Below are 26,172 nucleotides of genomic sequence, written 5' to 3' on the forward strand. Positions count from 1 at the left end.
TGAAACTAGGGTCAGAAAAGGGAAAAAAAAGGCACAAGATTTGCTTTATTGATTGTACTTTGATTGAAATACCAATATATTGAATGAAATGTGTTGTTTGTATCAAATCAGATCAATAAGGACTGTGTTAGGTGCAGCCCACAATGTCACCACGCTTCTGGGACCAACATAGCATGCCTATGGCTTACTAACCCTACGTCTTTGGCTACATCTTTGCAACGTGGGAGGAAACTGAAGCACCCTTAGGGAATCCAAGAAGTCACCAGGAGAACGTATAGGCTCTAGGAGGATTCAAACCACGGTTGGTAACTCCACAGTATTGATGGGAATATGGGGACAATACAATGAATGCTTGAAGGTTGGTATGGATTTAATAGGCTGAAGGGCCTCCTGACCCAGTGGCTTTGAACTGTAATGAAAATTAGGGATTTCACAACCCACTCTAGGTTTTTATCTATCATTCAAATTTTACTCTTCATAGAGAACACACATGAACATGTTATTTTGCATCTAATTTGTAATGTTACCACTTATTCCTTTATTCATATTGCTTCAATCAATAAGCCAAGACTCATATCCTGTAAGGGGCAACAAACTGCAGATGCTGAAACCCTGAAATAAAAATAGAGAAAGCTGGAGATGCTCAGGAAAAGTTAAATATTTCAGTTGGTGGCCTTTCAACCAAACTCAATAATGGAAGCTTGTTAATCAGAAACATGTACTCTTGTCTTTTCCCCTTTACATAAACTGCATGAACTTCCCAATATTTCCATCATTCTCTGGTTTGATGTCCAGCATCTGTGGGGTTTGATGTTTGTTTTGTTAATGTAACCATGACTTAAATGCTTTCTATGTGCATGTCCCTTCTTTGCAAAATACAACTGCTTGCTATTTAAACCTAAGGTGATCTCATTGAAACCTACCAGAAGCTGAAAGTGGTGGACAGAAAGGATACTTTCATTAGTAGGAGTGTGTATGTTCTGAAGGCACAGCTTCAGAATAAAAGGTTGTCCCTTTAAAAATGATTTGAGGAGGAATCCCTTCAGCCAGACTATGGTGAATCTATCCAATTTGATGCCACAGACAGCGATGAAGACCATGCCACTGGGTGTATTTAAGGCAGAGATTGATCTGTTCTTGATTGGTAAGGGGATCAACGGGTATGGGGAGAAGGCAGAAGAACAAGGTTGAAAAGATATCTGCCATGATTGAATGACAGAACAGTCTTCATGGACTGAATGGCATAATTCTGCTCCTATGTCTTCAGTAGTATTGTTCTTAAATTAATCTAATGCCAGCACAAATAACTCACTAGTTGAAAATAATTGATAGAGCATTTTGTTCATTTCCCAGAGCAACATAAACAAAATGCTAGAGGAACTCAGCAGGTCAGGTAGGACCCGTGGAAAGGCATAAAGAGATGACATTTTGGGCCAAGACTATTCATTAGGACAGGAAAGCAAGGGGAAATCAGCAGAAAATTTAGTCCCAAGTTTACCTTGATCTTAATGCACGGAGAGGTATTGCTGAAGTAACAGCAGAGACAGAATCCACCACTCAGTATCATTTAAAATAAGAGCTGAAATAATGTAAAAGCTGTAGAGAACCCAGAAATCGAACAGGCACATGTGCCACACTCTCGTCACAGAGACTTTACAGGAAGTGAGGCAGCAAAGCAGGAGTAGCGCCAAGAAAGCTGTTGTCCTTATGCGCTGATAAACCTCCCCGAGCCGTAGACGTTACAGAGGGAAAACAAAACTTGGAGATCAAAGAAGTCATCTGCTGCTAATTAATAGGGTGCTTTATGTGGAAAACACTTTCCAAATATGTTCCAGCTCTGGTGCAAACAATACCAGACGTTCTCCACTAAGTTGACAGGCTGACTTTGACTCATTTAAGTACTTCATCGTATCACCCAGAACAGTGCCACATATCAAATGATTTATTCAGATGTGAAATTACTGTTGTATACACTTACACAGCAGGTCCTCTGAGCACAGAAAGATGCCACAAACCAATGAGGCTCTTGGCAAGTTGGTCTTCTAGTGACATGGATCTTACCTTGGAAGAGTTTAATCCTAAAGGTAAATTAGTGATTAAGCACCAGACAGGATCCCCATCTTTGACACCTACAGATATTAGTTGTCCCTTAAATCCATACATTTTTCTTCTAGAAGTGGGAAGGAGAATGGTTCAGAACCTGCTTTATTCCAAATGTCTTTTCTTCCGTGGATAGCAAGCTATCTTCTTCCTGCTATGGAGACATTAAATCAAATGTGTCTGGTTCTAAGAGGACTAAGGAAGAAGTAGACATAAGCAGAAATATATTGAAGGAGAGTGGTAGATCCAAACTAGTACTACAGGGAAAAAGATTCTATTTCATCTATATCCCCCAGTTAGCAGCATCACAATGGATTTTTGGGTCATTACCATATTGCTGCCTGCGAAATTCTGCTGTGCATTTCCCACACTTGCTTGCTGTGTTTTTCTATGTTACAATGAAATTTACACTTCAAGGGTACTTAACTGAAAACTGTTTTGGAACATACTGGGATTGTGAAATAAACCACATCAATGGAATTTCTTTATCATCTTTTAACAAGTTGCATAACCAATGTGGCTTGTAACTCATCCAAATTTCTCACTGGAGAGCTGTCTAATAGTGGTCACGGACTCCTGAAGGTGTTAGCGAAATCTCACATCTCCCTTTTTGCTGTGTTTCCTTTTGCACTGGCGTGTGTGTGTGTGTGTGTGTATATATCTATCCGGGATCAGCCATGATGGAATGGCAGAACAGACTCGATGGGCCGAATGGCCCCGATTCTGCTCCGATGTCTTATGGTCTTATATGGTTTTTAAAATTTCTTTCCCATGGTCATCTATCTGTGCAACACACCATGGAAAGGAGAGGGAGCTTGGTAAGGGGGACTCGCTCTGTTCTGCGGCCACTCAGCCTCTCTTCATAAGAGTAACACAGAAAAAAAAACCATGCAGGAGGCTATTTAGTCAGTCTTGAGTGGTGGTGGGGGGAAAGGGGGGTTTAGTACAACAGGTTATAAGTCTTTAACTACACACCTAGGCCCTTTATAAATGTGATGAGGATTTCTGCATTTACCACATATCAGAAACCCTCAGCAGCCTCTGTATGAAGATAAGTTTCCTTATCTGCCTTCTTATTCTTCCAATTGTCTTAAAGCCATGATTAGGGGGAAAAAGGTACAATTCCATTTATGTCCTTTGTAACATCCTAGTTCAGTCTCCTTGCTGTCTCCTCTTATCCAAAGAAAACAAAGAAAATAACCTCAGCCCATTCAATCTTTCTAGTTCTGGTAACATCCTTATGAATAACCTCTGCATCCTCTCTGGCACAACGCCATGGGCTGGAGAGCCAATTCCTGTGCTGGACTATCCCATTTTCTCTCCAGTGCAATGCAATAACACTTTCCTAAAATATATATAACCAGATCGTGGTGAATCTTGTGGAATTCGTTGCCACAGACAGCTGTGGAGGCCAAGTCAGTGGACATGTTTAAAGCAGAGTTTGATGGGTTTTTGATTGGTAAGGGTTATGAGGAGAAGGCAGGAGAATGGGGTTGAGAGGGAAAATAACTCAGCCATGAACAAATGGCAGAGCAGATCTGATGGACTGATTTGATGTGTTTGATGGTTTATAATCTTAAACTAGAATGATACACAGAACCCTAACTGCTCATTAAGTGGTGCTGTCTATTGTTCCAACATATCTTGCTTATTCCTAATGAAACTAACAAAGGAAATCATGATGCCCTTTGTTTAATAAATACCTGTCCTTTCACCATTGGCAGATTGTCCAAAATCCCTTGGCTCCTCCACACTCTCAATATCCTCCCATTTAATATGACTTCTTAGTCTAGTTGTCCATTTCAATGTATTAACTCACACTACATGCAAATCAAACTTTAAATAGAAGCCAGGCTCACTAACTGAAACAAAAACAGAAAATGCTAGAAACGTTAAGGTCAGGAAACAACTTTAGAGAGAGGGAAACTTCTTAACATTTCAGATCAAAGATCTTTCATCAGAATCAATCTCACTGCCTTAATTTACCAAGATAGCTCCTTTATTCTTTCTAATATAATTCCAAAGGGACTTTGTCACTTGTATGAGAGAACAACTTGGTCGTCAGTTTAACACCACCTCTGAAAGATGGCTCCATCTCTCTCCAATGCAGCACTTGCTCAGTATTACACAGAACTGTCAGAGAGAAGATTGCGACTACGGAGATAAGACATTTACTATGAGGCGGCAGGGAATATTCTGTCTGACTTACTTTCTGTGGGAATTATGAAACTACTTGGTACAGGCATAAATAGCTAGATTGCAGGTCATCTGAAGCTTTGTCAGTTTCATTATAACATCCCCTATTGAAATGTTGCACAACTTCACTTTTGGGCATATGGTTCACCAGGTCTTATCAATACAGCCAGCTCTTAAAGCGACATCTCATGGTTCAGGCAACACATTTCAAGTTACAGGGAGGTTTTCCTACAGGATGAAAGGAAAAATTAATGATGAGAGGGAGGTGGGAGAATGCTTCTAAGCATAGAGATCAAAGAGTCATACGGGTTATTGATGAATGGTACCTACAAGTAGAGAAGGATCATAGAAAGTCTTCAGATCTACAGCCATGATCCCTTGGCATGAACCAAGGAGGTTTCAGCAAGGTCAAGAAGGTAATTTTGCAGCACTGGGCGTGCCTGCAATATTCAAAATATCGGCAATTGCTCGTGCTTGTTGGATTGAATTCAGCTAATGACCCAATATGGGAATCAGCAACAAACTGTGAGATGTGGAGGAGATCAGTAGGAACAGCCCGAAATGCTCCTGAACTATCCAATAAAAATAATCTCAACCTATCAATCTTTCTTCACTCTAAAATCATACAGTTCTGACAATATCCTCATGAATCTCCATAGCTTCTCCAGTACAATCACATACTTCAAATAACATAGTGATGGTGGCTTGATTTGAGTTGCCTTCTATGGAAAAAGCAACCCAGACTAATGTTGTATTTGAGGCCACAGGAGGTCAAAGATCTCAGTGGAAACAAAGTGTACAGTTTTTGAGCGCTGGTCCTTTAAATATTACATCTTCAGGAAAAATAGCATCTGTAATAGCTGGTTGCTGTAAGATCAAGTATCAATCTGTTTTTTTAGTTCAGCAAAGTTGAAACTCTCAATGCAAACAAATTTTTCACTTACAGACATCACTCTTGATACCTCTTGGGGGAATTTTACCTCGGTAAAAACTGCTTTGGAGAATGGAGATCTTGCCTGAAAATAAGAAGATTCATTTCTTGTAAGGTGACTAGATATGTAATGTGCACACAATCACCCTGCTACATGTGAAGCTAGTCTTCAGGAGCACAAACCCACTTTTTTAAAGATTTGTAGCAATAAATTTCCAGGAAAAGACTTGTTTTTACGGGGCATCTTTTACAACCTGAGATTCTGCCTGGATTTTACGCACACCTCAGAGCTGATCAACACTGTCATTATCTAGGACTCAAAACGAGTGCTACCAGCTGTAGCAATGGCTGATAACTAACCACACGGAACATTTAGCAACAAAAATGCACAGAAGATTTTGACTATCATTTTGACTCAAGCATACAGAAATTAGCAACAAGTATCAAAAACACATTAAGATTTGATGTCGAGCCACAAGAAAGCGTCAGTAAAGATTTACTTGATAAAACTGTATTTTTCACAGACATTTGTACATTTTTTTTGTTACAAAACTGTATAGTACTAAAATTTAAAATCAGTTTTTTGGTCAGAGAATATTTAATCTTTGTGTGCAATTATCATGTATTTACAAGGTCCCATGTTAGTGATTTTCCAATGATTATTTCATTATGTCATACACTCTCCACATAAGACATGGCTTAAGATAAATATATTAGTAAATAAATATTCTGAGAACATATTTCCATAAATGAAATGTGCCGCTATACATATACAGAATATACACAGACAATTTCTAGCCTTTTTAACACGTTAGAAAAAAAAACCGGTAATGACGGAGGGAACTCTTGACCATTTTATAATTCTTTACAAGAAATTTCAGACAAATCTTTTTAAGTGCTACAAATATAAAATAGTGCCTTAAGTACCCAACAAAATTGTTACTTTGCATGGATTGGTCAGGCAGTAAAGGCATTATTGTGTACATAAAACTCTACTGTGGTGCCTTTCAATATGGGTGCACTAAACATTAACTCAACCATTGCTGTGCCACTCAGCTTGCTCCTTGGCTTCCATGAGTGCTTGTTATAGCTAATCTGGGTTCTCTTGATACAGCACAGTGAAAAACATTCAGTAACAGCCATGAAAATGGCTGTCGCTTCCCTCCCCATCCCAACTTGTTTTCCCTCCCTCCAATTTTCCCTTCGGCAGCCTCATTTCTCCCCCACTCTTTCTCTCTTTGCTCTTCTTACATTTCATATTGCTGACTTACTAAGGCAACCGTAACCCTGAGCATGTAGAAGGCTCAAAAGTCCCTTGGACAACGGATCAAAGTTTATTCCTGATGTTCCTCGACAACAGTAGTTTTGTTGCCTTGCCACGAAGGGCAGCAGGGTTTTAAATAACAGCAGATCTTGATCTCACAAGACAAGCAGCACGAACTCAGTCGTGGGAAGATGCATCGGATTTGGTGTCTTTCTCCATATTATCACTTCTGTGTGTTTTGTCAAAGCTAAAACAGTCGGTTAAGGACTGGGTTTGGAGTTTTATTGATTGCTTCCCGTATCTCCGTACTTATTTACACACACACATATATATATATATACTTTTTTTATATATATATTAAAAAATATCAGATGTTCTGTTCAGTGACAAACTCTTTCTCTAGCAGGGATGGTCCGGACCCTACAGAAAGAAGAAATAGAACATGGTTACCAAAGAGGAATGAACTCTCACTAAAAAAGTAAGTTTTTAAAGTTCCAACCTATAGGTGTTTTTCTTTATCAAACAACCATCCTGCTAACAGTAAAGTGAACTGTGACTTATTATTTGGTATACTTTTAACAAGGGCTGAGGAAGAAGTGGTCAGATTCTCTGCACAACAAATAATCTGCCAATGCAGCAATTCCCAACCATCAAATTTAAACTATGGGCTTATCAGTAGCATCACCACGGTTACAATTGGGAATACAATGAACCCACATCTAGGAATGGCTTCTCAGACTTGCCAAGGGCAGGCCTTTTGTCAGATGGAAACTTTGTTTATTTGCATTTTCTGCTTAATGAGTTGATTATAAATTCCTGCCCTCCAGGGACTGACCCCTCAGTCCTCTCATCTTTCCAGAATGCAGAACATCCTATTTGTGTCAAATGAGCGAGGTGAGAAATGTAGCCAGCTGGCAGACCTGGGTTTGATCTGCATTTCAATGTGAAATACAAAAGGAGGCCATTTGGCCCAGCAAGTCTGTGCTAGCTCTTTACGAGACAAATCCTGTCCAATATATACCTTGGCTCTTTCCCCACAACACAGCAATCCCTTTCTGTCTCAAGTATCTATGTTCCATGTGAAGGAGATGATTTAATTTGATTACAATGTTCTTCCATGAGGTGAATTCTAGGTCAGGACAATCACTGTGTGTGAAAGCTTTGACTTATATTATTTTGACAATCATTTTATCCATATCGTTTCACTCCTGTGTATACGATCCATCTCACTTGATGGCTGAACTGTTCAATAAAATCCATGAAAAGTAGATGCAAGTGTAGCTCATTCAACCCTTCACACCCCCTCAATTCAATAACCACAAAACATCTATCTGTCTTTCTCTTGAACATACTCAATGGTTGAGTCTTTGTAGCCCCGCTGGGGAGAGAATACCACTGGGTACCTTCCCAATGAGTTAATTCCTTCCCACCTTTTTTCAGAATCACTCCTTGGAATGGTCCAGGGAATCCATATCTCTCAAGTACGGAGCACTTGAGCGACAACATCATCTCAAAATGAATGTATACGCAAACGACCAAAAAAAATAAAAGAAAAAAAATTCTGTCCTACTCAACTCCCTGAGTGAAAGTGGGGAATTAGGACCTCCACAACTTTCACTTCTGGTTGCTGTTCAATATCTCTAGCTGAGAAATGGACGGTGACATATAGTAGATTCAACCTAGCTGTGACTCCTCCCTCCAAGTAGTCCTCAAACCCAGTAGTAATGACCTGCTAGACTCACCCTTTGTTACAGAGTTTCCACACTCACAATATCCTATCAGTCGATGGCTCATCCTCTGTACTTTTCACTACCTTCAATGAGATTCCACTATTGACTACATTTTTATTGCCTCTCTTTAAAGATGCAGAAATTTTCAGCTCTTCTTTCATCCTTCCAAAGGGACTGTCCCCCTTGTGACTCACTGGTTCACTCTTCCCTTTCTACCACGGTAGCGTAGAGGTTAGCAATCTCTTTTACAGCATCAGCGATCGCGGATTAGGGATTGATTCCTACCGCTGTCTCTTCTCCCCGGCTTCCGCCCAGATTCCAAAGATGTACAGTTACGGTTGAAGAATTGAGGGTGCTGGAAGTGCGACAGCACTTGTGGTCTGCCCCAGCGCAACCCTCGAACTGCATTGCTTGTTTGCGCAAAATGATGCATTTCACTGTATGTTTCAATGTACACGTCACAAATAATGTTAGTGTGGTCCAATCTTTTCTGAAGGAAACTGCAGGAGGTGCAAAGCATGTCCTTTTACCTTATCACTTTCCACCACCCCACCCCGTAACACAAATAACCCTCCATAAATCACTTGCAATCCAGGGTATTTTATTTGGGGTTCCAGTCTTTCTCTCCCAGCTCTTTAATATCCTTCCTTGTTCAAATAACCAGAGAGCTCCAAAGCATTGTGTCACTTGGTCCCCAACCCGTCATGGACAGTCAGTCACTCCATCCCTGCAACTTATAACACACATGCTTCCTCACCTTTCGTTCCAGATTTGATGAAGGGTCTGCAATCTAAACACCAGCCCAATTTCTCTCTCCGTAGATGCTGCAGGGCCTGCTGAGTATTTTCAGCATATTATGAACACAGAGCATGGAACAGTACAGCATGTTTGTGCCAAACCAGCTAAAAAATAAATCCAATACCCACCAAAACTAATCCCTCCTATCTACACAATGCCCATACCCTCCATCTTTCTCATATTAATGTACCTATCTAAACTTCTCTTGAAAGCCTCTAATATATTTGCATCTTCACCATACTAGGCAGCACATTCCAGACATCCAACCCTCCGAGTAAAAAACTGACCCCTCACATCTCCCTTGAACCTATCCCCTCTCATCTTCAATACATCTTCTTATTTTCCATTTGCATCAATTAGTCATTCACAATATGCCAGCGTAGTCAGCACGTTCAGGGAGGAAAGGAGAAATATAATTGGAGAATCAACAAATTTAATTGAAAAAGACTGACTGGTTCCACACAATAAGATTGATGTGGATCAGCACGATTCTCATGTTGCTTATTTAAAGTAAACTACATCACATTACTGAACTGCTGCTCTGTCAGCTTCCTTCATCTTCACATTTTTTCTGGATTTAAATTTTAAAAATGCATACTTAAGTTTGACCGTTTTTATCTTTTCAGACCGCTCAAGGGCAGTTGTAGCTCTGTTCCCAATTAGACTCCAATCTTCAAAAGTGCACTGTACTCTAAAAACTAATGCTTCACAAATGTGCATTTGTGCCACACAAAGCTAGTATTGCAAAAGTTCACGATGTTTCAGATTCACTTATCACGTGCACATCAAAACATACCCTCAGTGGCCACTTTATTAGGTAGCTCCGAGTAGGCTCTTGGTCTTCTGCTGTTGTAGCCCATCCGCTTTAATGTTCAAGATTTCTCCTTCCGGTAAACAAATCCACCCCTACCCCACTCTGACATTTTACCTCTTCTCATCTATCAATTCCTCCTGGATCCCCTCCTCCTTCCCTTTCTCCTCTCCTATCAGATTCCTTCTTCTCCAGCCCTTGACCTTCCTCACCCATCTGGCTTCCTCTGTCACCTTCCAGCTAGCCTCCTTCCCCTCCACCCTCCCCCCCACCTTTTTATTCTGGCATCTCCCCCCTTCCTTCTCAGTCCTGAAGATGGGTCTCAGCCCGAAACGCTGACCGTCTATTCATTTCCATAGATGCTGCCTGGCCTGCTGGGTTCCTCCGGCATTTTGTATGCGTTGCTCTGGATTTCCAGTATCCACAGACTTCCTTGTGTTTGTGACATGTTGTTCATTAAGAGATGCTCTTCTGCACACCATTGCTGTAAAGCTTGGTTCCTTGAGTTACTGTCACCTTCCTGTCAGCTTGTACAGCAGATAGCAACATAAGAAATAGGACCAGCAGTAGGCCATCTGGCCCGTCGAGCCTGCTCTACCATCCAATAAGATGGTGGCTGATCTGACCATGGACTCATCTCCATCTACCTGTCTTTCCCCCATAACCCTTAATTCCCCGACTATCCAAAAATCTATCCAGCCTTGTCTTAAATATATTTACTGAGGTAGCCTCCACTGCTTCATTGGGCAGAGACTTCCACAGATTCATCACTCTTTGGGAAAAGCAGTTACTCCCCCGAATCGAGGCCCTGTCCCCTAGTTCTAATAGAGATGGACCCGATAAAGTGCCCACTGACTGCTCACTGAAATACATAATGAAACGCATCACTTGCATTAACAACCAACACAACCTAACAATGTGCTGGGGGCCAAACCGCAAGTAATTCCAACAGTAAAGTGGCAATTTGATCTTAGGGTGGGGGTGCTCATGCCACTTGCATTTGAATGCCTTCAGAAGGTCACAGACTTCCAGCTGATATGCAGTGCAATACTTCATTCAACTGGAATGGTTGAGCTGCGGGCAATAATCAGTCACGAAGATGATAAAGAACTAAACGTGGAATACTGTAGTTAATATAACATGATCTTTAAAATGACTGCAGTAACATCAAGGAAACTTTAACTGTCCTGGCTGGTTTGTAATCACAGGACAGAGTATTTACAGTTAAAAAAAATCTTAAGACCCTCTTCAACAATCCATCACATCTCAAAATGCTTCACAGTTGTGACGGAATTGTAACTTCTTGCAATGTGGACCAGTCACATTGTCAAAATCCAATGATACAGTGCAGGGAAACACCAGGTTCCTTGGTGAGCACAGAATAGATGACCTAACTGGGACCTACAATGCCTCCTCATTAATCAAGAAGGCCCAGCAGTGTCTACACTTTCTGAGGTGTGCAAGGCTCCCCGCCCCCATTCTACAGGAGCAACATTGAGTGACCAGTCTGGCTGCATCACTGTGTGGTATGGAAGCTGCAAGGCATTGGACCGCAAGACCCTACAGAAGACAGTGAAAACCGCCGGGAGGATCATTGGGGTCTCCCTTATCCCCATTTGTGACATCTACCAACAGAGTTGTACACAAAGGGCCCAAAGCATTTTTGTCGATCTCTATGACACATCCCAGGATCTCTTTGATCCACTACCATCAGGAAGGAGGCACAGGAGAATCAGGACCAAGTCTGCCAGACTGGGTAATAGCTTCTTCCCTCATACTGTGAGACTAATAATGAATACTCTGCCAGCACCAAGGTCTCGTCACTAGGACAACCAAAAATTGACCGATTACTGTTTACCTATGTTGTGACTTCACGTGGATTTTGAATTATATTTTATTAACTCATTGTGGTAATATTTTGTTTTAGGTGCTGCATGTGGTATATGTACTGTGGGCGTACCGTGGTCCAGAGGAATGTTGTTTCATTTGGTTGTATATATGTAGCCAGATGACTTGAACTTGGAAAGCCAAGAGTATATTACAGATTTAAAGGTTAGCTTTATTTGTCACATGTACATCGAAACATACAGTAAAATGTGCTGTTCTGCATCACAATCCAAGGATTGTACTGGGGGCAACCTGCAAGATTTGCCACACGTCCCGCGCCAACATCGCTTGCCCACAAGTCAATAACCCTAACCCTAGTCATAGGAAATCTGAGCACCCAGCAGAAACCTACATGGTAACAGGGAGAATGTACAAACTCCTTACAGTGGGGGGAGGGGAGCATGCCAGCAAAATATCACCAGAAGCAGAGAGGGAACAGGGGATGGACAATGGAAACTGACAGACTGGATGGTTTTGCTATGTTTATCGTGGATAAGTCGCTGATCCAGAATCCAGAAAGCTTTCAGTTAAGGTTGCTGTGAAAAGAACCGAAGGGTTTGCCATAACCTTCCGATATTTCCCAGATGGGAAAGTGGAAAACTCAATTTACATGTTCAAGAAGAAATACAAAGACATTCCTTGTTGCTAGGTTTAGCAAGACCCAGTTAATGAGAGCATGCGTAGATTATAACTAACCTAACTGAACTGTCTGGTAGAGCAACAAGAGAAAAATTAATGAATGGGATACAATCCGGGTGGAGTTTATGAAGTGTTTGACAAGCTGCTGTATAGAAGGTTGATTATCAAATGAGATTAAGGCTATAAGTTAAAACACAGATATAAAACAGGTCATGGTAAATTGTACGAAATTAAAACTTCAAAATTTACCAGGAAAATCAAACTTAGGGTGAGATCATAAGATATAGGAGCAGAAGTTGGCCATTTAACCCATCAAGTCTGCTTTGCCATTCCATCTTGGCTGATTTATTATCCCTCTCAACTCCACTCTCCTGCCTTTTCCCATCACCTTTGCTGCCCTTACAAATCAAGAACCTATCAACCTCTGCTTTAAATATCCCCAATGACTTGGCCTCCACTTCTGTCTGTGGTAATGAATTCCAGAGACTCCCCACCTGCTTGCTAAAGAAATTTCTCCTCCTCTCTTTTTTGTGAGGGCAAAAAGCAAGAATGTTGCCAATCAACTGCAGGAGGCCAAGAAGTTCAAGGTAATGTACTTTTGTGGTAGTGTCAAGAAGAAAGGATGCAAGGACGTTCCAAGTAACTGTTGGACTAACGTCAGTGGTGGGTAAGATTTTAGAACCTTTATTTGCGCAAAAACTGAACAGTCATTTGCAGAGGTTTTAACTAATTAAGGATAACCAGCATAGATTTGTAAAGCAAGGGTTACTTTTAACTAATTGAACATTTTGATGGAGTCACAGAGAATGCTGGTGAAGGAGGTGGCACGGTTGCTCAGAAGCTGGTGTGCATTTGTGAAGGTGGTAGGACACACTGGAAGAGGACCTAGAAATGCACCTTATATTTCATAAATGTTAGTACTCAGTATAAAAGAAGGATAAGTTCGATAAGGTTCAACTAGAGAATTATGTCCTGCAACACACACAAGATGCTGGAAAAACTCAACAGGCCGGGCAGCAACTATGGAAAGGAATAAACAGTCAACGTTTTGGGCCAAGTCCCTTCATCAGGAATGGAAAAAACGATGATAAGTCAGAGTAAGAAGGTGGGGTGGGGGCTCTGTACTGCTCTGGCCACCACACTTTAGGAAGGATGCAAATGATCCGAGGGATTAGGGATTTTATCTTCAAGATGGAGATTGAGGAGTTTGGGTTGCTTTTCTTGGAGCAAGAGAGGTTTAGGAAGATTTTATAGAGGTATAAATGCTTACAATAAGTTTAACATAGATCTAGGAACAGAAGTGTGGGCACATGGCCAAGTGGTTAAGGCGTTCGACTAGCGATCTGAAGGTCGTGAGTTTGAGCCCCAGCCAAGGCAGCGTGTTGTGTCCTTGAGCAAGGCACTTAACCACACAGTGCTCTGCGACGACACTGGCGCCAAGCTGTATGGGTCCTAATGCCCTTCCCTTGGACAACATCGGTGTCGTGGAGAAGGAAGACTTGCAGCAAGGGCAACTGCCAGTCTTCCATACAACCTTGCTCAGGCCTGCGCCCTGGAGAGTGAAGACTTTCCAGGCGCAGATCCATGGTCTCGCAAGACTAACGGATGCCTTTATTTATATTATAGGAACAGAAGTGGGCCATTCCACTTCTCAAGACTGTTCTGTGCTTTCAGAAAACCATGGTCAACATTGCTCTCCTGCTTTTCCCCATATCCCTTGATCCTACAGTATCCGTTTGAATGAACTCAGTAACTGCATATTCGTTCTTAGGGAAAGAGACCAAAACTCTACCTAGACTTAATAGTAGTTACCCTTCTTCTAACACTCAAATACTCTTGCAGTAAAGCCCAGCATATCATTTGGCTTCACAACTGCCTGCTGCACCTGTAAGTTAGCTTTCTTTAACTTCTTTAAAAGGGCATTAAAATCCCTTTGAGTATCCATATCTCCTAGTATCTTACTATTTAAAACCACCATTTATTTGTTCCATCACAGTATATAACCTCACATTTTCCACATTATTCTCTGCCAGTCGTGCTTTTGTTTGCTTGTTTACTTTGCCTATATCTATTTGAAGCCTCTTTATATTCTCATCATCACTCACATTCTCGGTTGTCTCACCAGCATACTTAGCAATGTTGCATTTACTCTGCTCAGGGATATTGTTGCTATAGATTGTAAATAGTTGGAGTTGGAAGGTAGATCTCTGCAGCTCCCATCTAATCCCAGTCCAGCAACCAGGGAAAGACCTGCTTTTTATCGATTTATTTCCCCTCTGTTAACCGGCTTTCATTCCATGGTAGTGCATTACCTCAGTTCCATGAATTGTAACATTGTTCAACCAGCCTCTTGTGCAGGCCATTACTGAAAGCCCCTGAAAATCCAAAACAAGCAGGAACTAGTTCTCCTTCATCAACTCTGTCAGATACATCCTCCCAGAATTCTAAACAGATTACCCAGGTTGACTCTTCTCCATCATATTGTCAAGCAAGGTAGACAAAGGAAAATTATTATTACCTGATAGTAGGGGACTTGGGGTGATTAATAGTGGGGGATATGAGGAAGATCTTATCCATGCAACAAGTGTTAATGATCTTGAATCCACCACCCATGAGGATGGTGGAGGCAGAAATGATTAATAATTTCAAACAAAAATTTGATAGGCATCTGAGTGAAAGAGACTTGCAGCAATATAGAGATTGATTGATTATACTGTTCAACAGAGAGCTGACATTTCTAAATTGGCCAGGTGGCCTCCTTTTCTGCAGCAAGATAAATCATCATTTACTGTAATCTGATTTCCTGAAGTTAATCTGACAAATGTTGGCCAGGACACATATGTGATGCTCCAATGTTATATAACAAAATCTTGAGATGAGCAAGTTACAGAGATAACATCCGAAAGCTTGAATGGTTGTAGGATGATCTGGCAGCAATTTATGATAAACTTTATTATAACTTTATCTGCTACAGTTATAATAAACAACTTTTTGAACCATATAGGCACATTGCTGAAAGGAAGATGCTAGACCTCTCTCAGGAATGGTTGGAATGCTGTAGTACCTGTAACAGTCCACTATTCAAATCACGTAAACATGTGGCACAGGTGCCAGCAAGTGGGGTGTGCAGGTACACACACAGAGGCAGGTGAATAGGGGATGCCTACACAAGTGTCTGGAGTGGTGTGAAGAGGTTGGATGGAACATCCCATGCCCAGAGGCACGTTTGGAGACTTGTCTTTGGGCATGTGCTGTCTGCACAAAAAATACAGTGAACAGTCAGGTCAGCAGAAACGATTTGTTCTCATAAACTTCCTCTGGACCCTGTCTGGCCAGCTCATCCTTTCTTAGATAAGAGACGCAGAGCTGATCACAATATTTCCAGTGTACTCTGACCAATGCCTTCAACCTTTTTTGCACCGCGGACCGGTTTAATATTGACAATATTCTTGCGGACCGGCTGACGGGGGCGGGGGGGGGGTGTGTTCAAGTTCAACAGTGCGTGACAGGGAATGAGGAAAGGTGCAGCTGACTCGTATCGTTTCATATTTCCAAATCATATCGTTTCCTCGCAGACCGGTAGCACATCTTTGCGGCCCGGTGGTTGGGGATCACTGTATAGAGCCTCAGCATTACCTCCTTCCTTTTACATTCAAGTCCTCTTGAAATGAATGAGTCCTCATTGCATTTGCCTTCCTTACCACTGACTCAACCTGAAAGTTAACCTTTAGGTAATTCTGCACTAGGACTCCCAAATCCACTTCTGAATTTTTTTTCCCCATTTAGAAAATAATCTTTGCCTTTATTCTTTCTACCAAATTGCAAGACCATACTTCTCCCTCCACTGTATTCCATCTGCCACTTCTTTGCCCTCCTCCTAATCTGTCCAAATCCTTCTGCAAACTTACTGCTTCCTCAGCACTACCTGTCCCTCACCTACCTTTGTATCATCCGCAAACTTGTCCACAAAGCCATCAATTCCGCCATCCAAATCATTGACATATAATGTAAAAAGCATCCCAACAGTGAACCCTGCAGAACACCACTAGTAATCAGCAGTTAAACAGAAAAGGCTCCATTTATTGCTACTCTTCGCCTCCTGCCAGTCAGCCAATCTTCTATCCATGCTAGTATCCTTCCTGTAACACTATGGGCTCTTATCTAGTGTGGCAGCCTCATATTTCCAGGAGAGAGAAGCAGGCCCTTCTTCGAATCACTGTGAACACTACCCACCCTGCAAACAGCCTTTTCCAAGAGCTCCATTCTGGAAAGCGCTGTAGGGCTATTAAAACAAACTGTTTAATGCCATCTTAAAAGTTTCTTCCCAAGGCAGTTAATCTGATCGACCATTCCAGTTACCCCACCCCCTCTATCTAATAACTCCGTCACTGCAAAGCACTGTAAGCACTTTAAACCACATTGTAAATACATGCTGGTATTGATGTATTTATGCACATTTTATTCCATATCTGCATTTTAACACTAAGTTTTCTTTTTAATAATACTTAATCTTTTTACAATTGTTGAATGTTGTTTTTGTTGCATGGCAACACACCACAGCAAATTCCTAATAATGCCAATGTACAGGGTGAATAAAGCTGATCCTTGGTGCACACCGTGTGCACGCATTGTTTCAGAATCATTAAGCTTCTTCAACGGGTTGCTAAAACAGAGGGTGGAGGCCAGAAAGGGGCACCGCAAGAGTCAAAGTGAACAAAACTGGAGGCAATGCAGAAGTGCAGGAAAGCAGCAGAAAGGTGGACAAGAGAAGGGTGGGGAAAGAGCTGACTCCGTCAGGCAGAACTGTCAGCCTGTCTCCCCGGAAGGTTCTCTCTCTGCTGGAGGAACTCTGCAGATCAGGCAGCGTCTACGGAACGGAATGGAAGTCGGAACCCCTCACCAGGACTGAAAGAAAGCGGGGACAAGAGGGTAGAGGGAGGTGGTGCAGCAAGAGCTGGTATGTGATAGGTGAATCCCGCTGAGAGGGAGAAATCAGGTCGATGCAGGGAGGGTTAAAGTGGGAGGAACGTAAAAGCCGAAGAAGGTGAAACCTGATCTGCACTTTGCAATGACTTGTTCTGTGCAAACAGTATGCAAGAAGCTGTATCTCTGACAATTCTAATTAACACTCCCAGGAAAATGTCAATTGGATGATAAATATTATCCAAATGTCAAAGAAAAGACATAAATGTATCAATGAACTGAACAAATCATTGGAGATGCATAATGAGATGCTACATTAAGAATTTTTATTGTTTTGTTTTGAGTTGTGGCACTGGTGCAAACAACAAAATCCAGTAGCTTTTATCGATGAGTGTGTTTCAGTCAATGTCATGCGGCTCTCCTAAGCTGCCAATTTCATCGAGCTTTAACTGTACCACTGGTTGCTTTGAAAGTGTACTTAGACCTGCCTTATACCAAAGATCTGCAAATACTGTATCTAAACAGCAGTAAATTTGAAGATACAGTTCACTGTAGGCTTTCAGCGCACCAGTATGTAAAGACTTTGAAAAATGAACAGGTGCTGGTGCCTTTAGAGATTATCACATATTCTCAGTTAAATCCTCGTTCGAGCTTCTGTTAACTTCTTCAGCCGCTGCTGTAATACAGTCCAGTCGATCACAGGCAAAGCCCACCCCCTCCCCCATGGAGCACATTTGCAAAGAGCACTGTCACCAATGGCTCCCCATCATCCAAATCATTCTCTCTTCTCACCTGTATCATCCGGCTCTGAAAACCAGCGTGGACAGCTTCACCCACCTCAACTCTGAACTGATTCCACAATCCACAGACTCATTGTCAAGGACTCTACAACTCATGTTCTCAGTATTATTTTTTATTTACTGTAATTTTGCACTGTGCCTTTTGCACAATGGTTATTTGACAGCGTTGTTTATAGTTTTTATAAACGCTATTGTATTTCTTTGTTTTCCCCTATAAATGCCTGCAAGAAAATAAATCTCAGGGTAGAATACAGCGTCATATATGTACTTTGATATTAACTTTACTTTGACTTTTATGTTGAAGGAATTCTTCCAAAATGCCCTACCGGCAGTGATTATTTTTTTAAGTTTAATTGCTATTATACAATCAAGAAATTATGCTTCTTGGTATCACCATAGCAACTATATTATCAATAAAATATCATTCACTAAAATCAGTCTTTTCTACTTTCTTGAGCAAATGGGTCAAAAGACCATTACAAATATTACGGATGACCTCAGGTTCAAGAATAAGGGGTAGACAATTTAGAACGGAGTTGAGGGAAAACTTGTTCCACACAGAACACAGGGTTCTGTGGAAAGCTCTGCCTCAGAAGGCAGTGGAGGCCAATTCTCTGGATTCTTTCAAGAAAGAGTTAGATAGAGCTCTTAAAGAGGAGTGAAGGGATATGGGGAGAAGGCAGGAAAAGGGTACTGATTGTGGATGATCAGCCATGATCACAGTGAACGGTGGTGGTGGCTCGAAGGTCTGAATGGTCTACTCCTGCACCTATTGTCTATAATCAAATATCAAACTGCCGGAGGAACCCAGCAGGTCAAGCAACATTGGTGGGGTGAAATGGAGTGTCTAGTGATATGCTGTGAATATTGGAAGTTCATTTTCTTTGGAGACAGATTCCAGCGTCTGCATTCTCATGTGTCTCCATGTGGAACACAAAATCATCTGAAAAAGGATCTAGAAAAATCATCTGCCTACTGAACAGGCTTCGATCAACGCTGCTTCACTTACTGGTGGCAGAGTGGGACAAGGTTGCCACCCCGTCCATTCAGGACTCAGACCGCTGTTGTATGCATTGCCCGAATACCAGACTTCTAAAACGTTAACTGTGCTTGCTCTGAACAGATGAAATACACAGGGAAATGTAATAGGCAGTTAAAAAGGCATATAGTGTGCTGGCCTTCATTAGTCAACTGTTCAAGAACTGCTAAGTAATTTTGCAGCTCTTTGTAAAATTCTGGTTAGACCACGCTTGGGAGTATTGTGTTCATTTCTGGTCAGCTCAGTATACGAAGTGTTGAAGCAATAGGGAGGGTGTGGAGATCTGGAGTGGAGAGCATGTCTTACGGGGACGGACTGAGCAAGCTATGGCTTCTCCCTTTGGAGCGAAGGACGATGAGAAGCAACCTCACAAAGAGTTGCGCAAGATGATAGGAGGCATAGATAGAATGGGTAGCCAGCACCTTTCCCCCAGTGTGGCAATAGCTAATATGAGTGGACATAATTTTGAAGTAACTGGAGGAAAGTGTTGCGGGAAGGTCAGGGGTAGGTTTTTCGCACAGAGAGCAACGGGTGCATGGAACGCAATACCAGGGCTGGGAGCAGAGGGATGGAGGGACACTATTTAAGGCACTTTTACACAAGCACATGAATGAAAGCAAAAAATAGAGGAATATATGGAAGGAAAGATTACACTGACCTTGGAGTAGATTAAAAGACCATAAGACAAAGGAGCAGAAGTGGGCCATTTGGCCCATCAAGTCTGCTCCACCATTTTATCATGAACTGATCCATTCTCCCATTCCCCCGCCTTCTCATCATAACCTTTGATGCCCTGGCTACTCAGATACCTATCAACCTCTGCCTTAAATACACCCAATGACTTGGCCTCCACTGCTGCCCGTGGCAACAAATTCTATAGATTCACCACCCTCCGACTAAAAAAATTTCTTCGCATTTCTGTTCTGAAAGGTCAGCACAAACATATTGGGCCGAAGGGCTTGTACTGTGCTGTACTGTTCTATGTTCCAGTACCAGAAATGCCATTTAAATAGATAGCATTCATATCTACTTTCAGCAAATCATTTTCTCTAGCTTTCACATGGACCTTCCTTTGGATCTAACTTGAGTGGGAGACGAGGAAAGCACGTGGACAACAGTCCCAGTTGCTTTGCTTAGGTTGGTTGAGCCTCTCGGTCCTGGACTTAACAGTCTATAGTTTACCTGTTACTCTCTTTAAAATACTCTGCCTTTAAAATCAAAGAGTATATGATAACTGTGTCGCCCTTAAGGCATTTATTTGACTTTGTTGGGTCTATGCTTTAAATGATTTGTTTGTAACTATCTTCTAGTTAAAGTTAAAGGTTGATAATTACATTACAGTACAACAAAGGTAAATTCATTGTCTATGGTATATCGCGGCATGTGATGACGTCACTTTCGGTTTCGCCGTGTCTTACGTGTAACCTCCGGTTCGGGAAGGTGTGAAGGTGGGTGCCATGCATGCAGCATGATTGTGAAGAGCTCCGTTTCTACCCACAAAGAAACATTATAGAAGCAATGCCGTAAGTTCGTAAGAAAGTATTTGAAGTAAAAATATTAACGCCGTTTCTTTTCAATTTCAAACGCGGGGTGGGCTTTGGCCGGGCGGCAGTTTGACAGGACCCCCTTGCCCGCTACTCGGGGCAGCTGGAGACACTCGCTAAAGGAAGAGAACGTGTGGTCTCCAGAATGAAACAGACGCTGTATATGTTTGTATTTTTTTTATCAACAGTTTTCACCACACGATGCTAATGTGGAAGAGTGCACAGTAAATGGTTAACCTTACTACGACTCTGTCTTCATTGGCTCCGGTTTAACTTGGTGTTTAGTCAGAGTTTCAACACACTGCACGAGAACACTACAATAACCCCGCAGTATCCTTCACCCAGGCTACATCAGGACTTTGAATACAGTAAAGAGTTAAAAAGTACTCAGCAAAGTTGCTTCCCAGTTCAAAGTAGATCAAACTGACAATGACTGATACCTGGCCGTTGGGAAAAAACAAACAATCTTCCTCCCCCACAGTATTTTATAATTTTACTAGAAAATGTCATGTCAACACGCTTAACAAAATAATTACTATAGTTTCGAACTGAATTGGAGGATGAGAGGTTAGTGACAGGGAAATAAATGCAACATTGTGAGTAGCATTTGAAGTGTGATACAAGACTCCGACGTTCTAACTCATCACCACCTAAGCTTTAGAAAGATACTTTGCTGATGGCCACACTTCCTAGCTCTCGCACACATCAGTCCGTCAGTGAAGCTGGTGAGTTTGTGGCAATTAACATATACGTATTGACCAACGTGTCCAATGCAAGTTAGTTTCCCTGCAAAAGAGGCCACTGTGAAGAGATTTTTATACATCAGTGTGACTTAGCTTAGACTACTGCTGCCAGCTGTGCAGATCATTGCAAGATAGCTGTGATAAAATGAGTAAGCTTGTTCTCCTGTAGATTACTATCTGGGCAAAAGCTTGCAGCCCTTCCCGCAGCCGCTACCTCCAGCCCTACAGTGTTTAGCATTTCCTACACAGCTACTGCCTCTACTGCCCTGTCCAATAGTCCAATAATGTTCTCATCACTTTTTATTTTAAAAATCACTTCCTGGCTTCACCCAAAAAAAACCCTCTCCATAGTTTGGTCTCCTGTTTCCTGCAGTCACAATGTACGAGTACAATTAGGAGTTCGCTCCAGTTTCCTCCCTTGTCTCAAAGTCACGCTGGTGGAATAACTCACTGCAGTAAATTGTCCCAGCAAAGGTGGATGGCATGACACTCCAGGTGGAGTTGATGGGCAGGTGAGAGAGAATGGGTCGCTGGGAAGTAAGTGCACCCAGGTGGGATGGATGGGAATTAGATAACCTATTGGAACGTCTGCACGTTACATTCTGTATGGTTCTATGAATTGAATAGGCGTGTGTCTGTAGAATGAGTCAAATCTCAGTTATGGAGGCCTCACATGCACAAAACCTAGCAGACCCGTAGAGGGGTTTCTATTTTTGTTTTTGATATGCAGAATCTGTGACATTATGCTTTCTGGCCTACCCCCTGCTCCTGCCCCAGCTCAGCGAACATTACTCAAGAATGTGGGGTATGAACTGGTCAGCTGTCTGATTCTCCTTCCCCTTAGTTCTACCGTGAAAATGCCATAATGCAACATTCTCAGGCACTCAGTGAACCCATATTTGTCAAGAGTTTCATGTTTACAGGATGTTATTCATGACACAACACAACCTTAATTCACATTTTTAATAATATTTTCCCCAATGAATTCCATACATTTAAAAGGAGCAAAGAACCTCTGGGTTTCACTGAGTGTTGGGGCAACAGAGGGATTCTGTCGAGGACAGGGCATTGAAAGCAACTCCAGCCTCCATGGTGTGATGGAGAAACCCTCTGCCCTGGTAAGTTTGTGGGCAATGAGGAGCCCCAAATTTGTTATGCTCCTGATGATCCTTGCCAATTTTTACAAATACACCATAGAAAGCATCCTAACAGGGTCCACCACTGCTTGGTATGAGAATAGCTCTGCCCAAGACTGCAAGAAATTGCAGAGAACTATGAACGCAGTCCGGTCTACTATGTAAACCAGCCTCCCCTCCATTGAGCATCCACACTTCCCAATGTCTGAGGAAAGCAGCCTCGTAAATTGGATACACCCTCAAACCCATTCATTCTCCTTTCTCAAGGAGTAATGGGTACACGGAATGCACTGCCAGCGACGGTGGTGGAAGTGGATACACTAGGGTCTTTAAAGAGACTCTTAAATAGGTACATGGAGCTTAGAAAAATAGAGGGCTTTGCAGTAGGTTAATTCTAGGCAGCTTCTAGAGTAAGTTACATGGTCGGCACGACATTGTGGGCCGAAGGGCCTATAATGTGCCGTAGATTTCTATGTTTTATGTTCAACCCTCCAAACAGGTCGAACGCTGGAAAGAATGAAACAATACATACAACCAGGCTCAAAGGCAGTTTCTACCTTGCAGTTATACTTGAATGACATCCTGTACAATAAAGATGAACTCCTAACCCCTCAAACTATCTTATCATGGCCCTGGCATTGTCTGCCTGCTTTGCACCCTCTCTGTACGTGTAACGTTATTCTGTGACTGCTTTTACTTGTGTGTGACCTCCATGTAAATATACATGGACTGAGTAACAAACAATCTACTGGAGGGACATAGAGGCTCGAGCATATTCCGTGTGTCGACATTCTGGGTCAAAACCCTGCATCTGGACTATGTACGACGTCCTGAAGAATGGTCTCAGCCCGAAACATTCAGTGCTTATCATTTCCGTAGACACTGCCTGACCTGCTGAGTTCCTTCAACATTTTGTGTGTGTTGTTTTGGATTTTCAGTATCTGCAGAATCTCTTGTGTTTATGTATTGAATGATCTGTCTGGGTGGTTTATAAAACAAGGCTTTTCACTGCGTCCTGGCATGTGTGACAATAATAAACCAATTACCCCAGTGAGGGGAACTCTCAGGGTTTCTAGAACAGATTAGTGGCCCACCCAGTCCTAATGAAGTGTGGTGGCCCGAAACACTGATTGTTCAATTCCCTGCACGGATGCTCCCTAACCCTCTGACTTCCTCCAACGCCTTGTGTGTGTCACGCAGGATTTCCAGCCCCCGCAGAATCTCGAGTCTCCATTCGGCCTTCGTGTTCCCCGAACCAGACCCCTCTTGCCCTCGCCCCCGACTCGTCGTGCACCCGCGCCCCATCTTACCCTCTGAGCTGTCCCTCATGGTGGACTCGCGGAGCCGAGAGCAAATGTTGTGGAAGGCGCCGCCCGTGTCCTCAGGGATGCTGATGATGCGCTGGGCCAGTTCACAGCTGCTGGGGGGCAAGGAAGGCGAGGAGGGGGTGGCCCTGGGGCTGTGCGGGCTCTCGTCAGCCTGGGCGTTCCTCACGCTGACGGTGCAGTCCTGGGCCGGGCCTCGCGCCCATTTCTCCTCGTGAAAACAGCGGCCGGCGTTGACGCTGTACAACATCGGCGACGCAGTCCTCTGGCAAGGCCCGCAGAGCGGGGGGAAGAGGCCGCCTTCTGCCCCCTTGCAGCCAGCAGCTGGCATTTCTAGGCAACGGGCACAGGCCTGCTCAGCCGCGCTGCTCCTGTCCTCCGGGGCAGCCGGGCCCCTGTCCTCCAGCGAGGAGCTGCTGCTATAGTTCATGTCCAGGCTGCAGTCTGAGAGCTGATCCCCGGGAGAGGCCCGGGGTCCCGTATCAGGGGAGTGGCAGCCGTATTTTGGCAGGCCGCCACCGCTGTCCATTTCCTCCTCCTCCTCCTCCTCCTCCTCCTCCTGTGGCCCTCCCGTCAGCAGGCTCTCGCCGGCGCGGCACGGGCTGCGGCTCCGGTAGACGTACGGGTCATAGTCACTGCTCAGGGAGCTGCGGAAGGTAGAACAGCTACCGTAGACTCCCCGGTTGCTGACCTCCGTGCAGTCCAGCATGGAGTCGCTGGAGGAGCAGTGGCAGGGGCCCGAACTGGCGCTGCTGCTGCAGGAGCTGTCGCTGCCCGGGCAGTCAGCCAGGTAGCCGCTGCAGGCCGACCGGTGGCCGTGGTAACAGCTGAAGCTGGAGCTGCTGCCCCCGTCTAGGTGGGACGACGGAGGGATGTGGACCACGGTGGGGTACAGCATGCTGCCGCCAGCCTGAAAGGCGCGGGAGGGCCCCTTCTGGCTGAGGAGGCCTGGCTGGGGTTCGGCCTGCGGGTAGCTCAGTCCTTGGATGAAGTAGTGCTGATACATGGTCTCGTACTGGGAAAAACAAGGGGCCCTCGAGTAATTCCGCCCGTTCATTCTGGCCCTCCGGAAGGTGTGGGCCTGAGGGAACGCGCGATGCTCCATGTTGCAATGGTGGGCGCCCAAGCCGTGGTCCAGGCGGACGGGCGGGTAGCTCCGTACGTACGCCCCTGACTGCGCTGGGTACAGCCCCTGGTCACCGTGCTGCTCCACCGTGAGCACCGTGACGGGATTTCCACGTGTGTCCATGCTAGTCCTGGTGGGATAGGTGGTCAGCTGGCTTGTCCTGTGCACACGCCCAGGGTAATGGACAGGGAGCACCACTCGCTGCCTGCTGCGCCCTTGACCCTCGGCCTCGACACACACAGAGCCACTGCTTTCTTTTTTCCTTTCTGTAAAGAGAAAGAAACGTTAGGTGGGGTTTTATTTGGCAGACCTCAGCCTGGGTGAAACCTTTACGATGTGCAATCACTGTAATCTTCAGCAAGTTAACAACTCCCTCTGCATAGCTGCACCGTCCATTTGTTCAAAGGCCACAGATACCTTTGCCTCCTGCTACTCGGAGTTTGTGTCCATTCACCTTTTGGAACCTCTGTGCTGCAGACCAGACCAGCATCTATTGCCCGTCCGTAAACGGCCTGTACAAGGCAGTGGAGACTCGCCATCTGGTTTCGAGGGGCCACTGCACAGTATCGGAAAAAGCTGCAGGGAGGGTTGCAAGCTCAACCAGCTCCACCGTGGGCTCTAGCCTCCCCAGCACTGAGGACATCTTCAAAAGGCAGTAACTCAAAAAGGTGGCATCCATCATTAAGGACCCCCATCACCCAGGACCTGCCCTCTTCTTACTACTACCACCAGAGTAGAGGTTCAGGAGACTGAAGGCACACTCAATGTTTTAGCAACAGATTTTTCTGCTCTGCCATCAAATTTCTGAAGAGTCCATGAACACTACCTCACTATGTCTACATATTTCATATTGCAATTTTTAGTCTATTTTATTACTGCATTGTACTGGGGCCATAAAGCAACACATTTCACGACATGCGTCAGTGATAATAAAGCTAATTCTGATTCTGATTCAGTATCGTCGACTTCCAGAACAGCAACTGCACAGGAACAGTTTCTTCAGCCCATGAGGCTGTGCTGAATTAATGAGTGCAATAAATAAACCCCTATCTAAACAAATCCATTTTGTGTACACACTATCCATATCCTTCTGTTCTCCGCACAATAATGTGCCTATCTAAGAGCCTCTTAAATGCCTTTACGTTTTCCTTCACTACCATCTCTGGCAGGGACGCACTAC

At 43.6% G+C, this 26,172-nt stretch overlaps 1 protein-coding gene across 2 annotated transcripts in view; it reads right to left on the reverse strand.

Annotated features, from left to right (window-relative positions):
• Positions 1–5,751: 5,751 nt before the first annotated feature.
• znrf3 (zinc and ring finger 3) overlaps positions 5,752–26,172 on the reverse strand; it is a 242,337-nt gene continuing 221,916 nt past the window's right edge. For both annotated transcript variants that reach the window (XM_072247501.1, XM_072247500.1), the window contains exons 8-9: positions 23,852–25,258; positions 5,752–6,911 (exon numbers count right to left, since the gene is read on the reverse strand). In XM_072247501.1, coding sequence (XP_072103602.1) covers positions 6,859–6,911; positions 23,852–25,258 — 1,460 coding nt within the window. In that variant the 3' untranslated portion in view covers positions 5,752–6,858. The remainder of the gene's footprint in view (positions 6,912–23,851; positions 25,259–26,172) is intronic.

The sequence above is a fragment of the Mobula birostris genome, chromosome 31 (genome assembly GCF_030028105.1).
Source record: "Mobula birostris isolate sMobBir1 chromosome 31, sMobBir1.hap1, whole genome shotgun sequence".
Taxonomy (NCBI): domain Eukaryota; kingdom Metazoa; phylum Chordata; class Chondrichthyes; order Myliobatiformes; family Myliobatidae; genus Mobula; species Mobula birostris.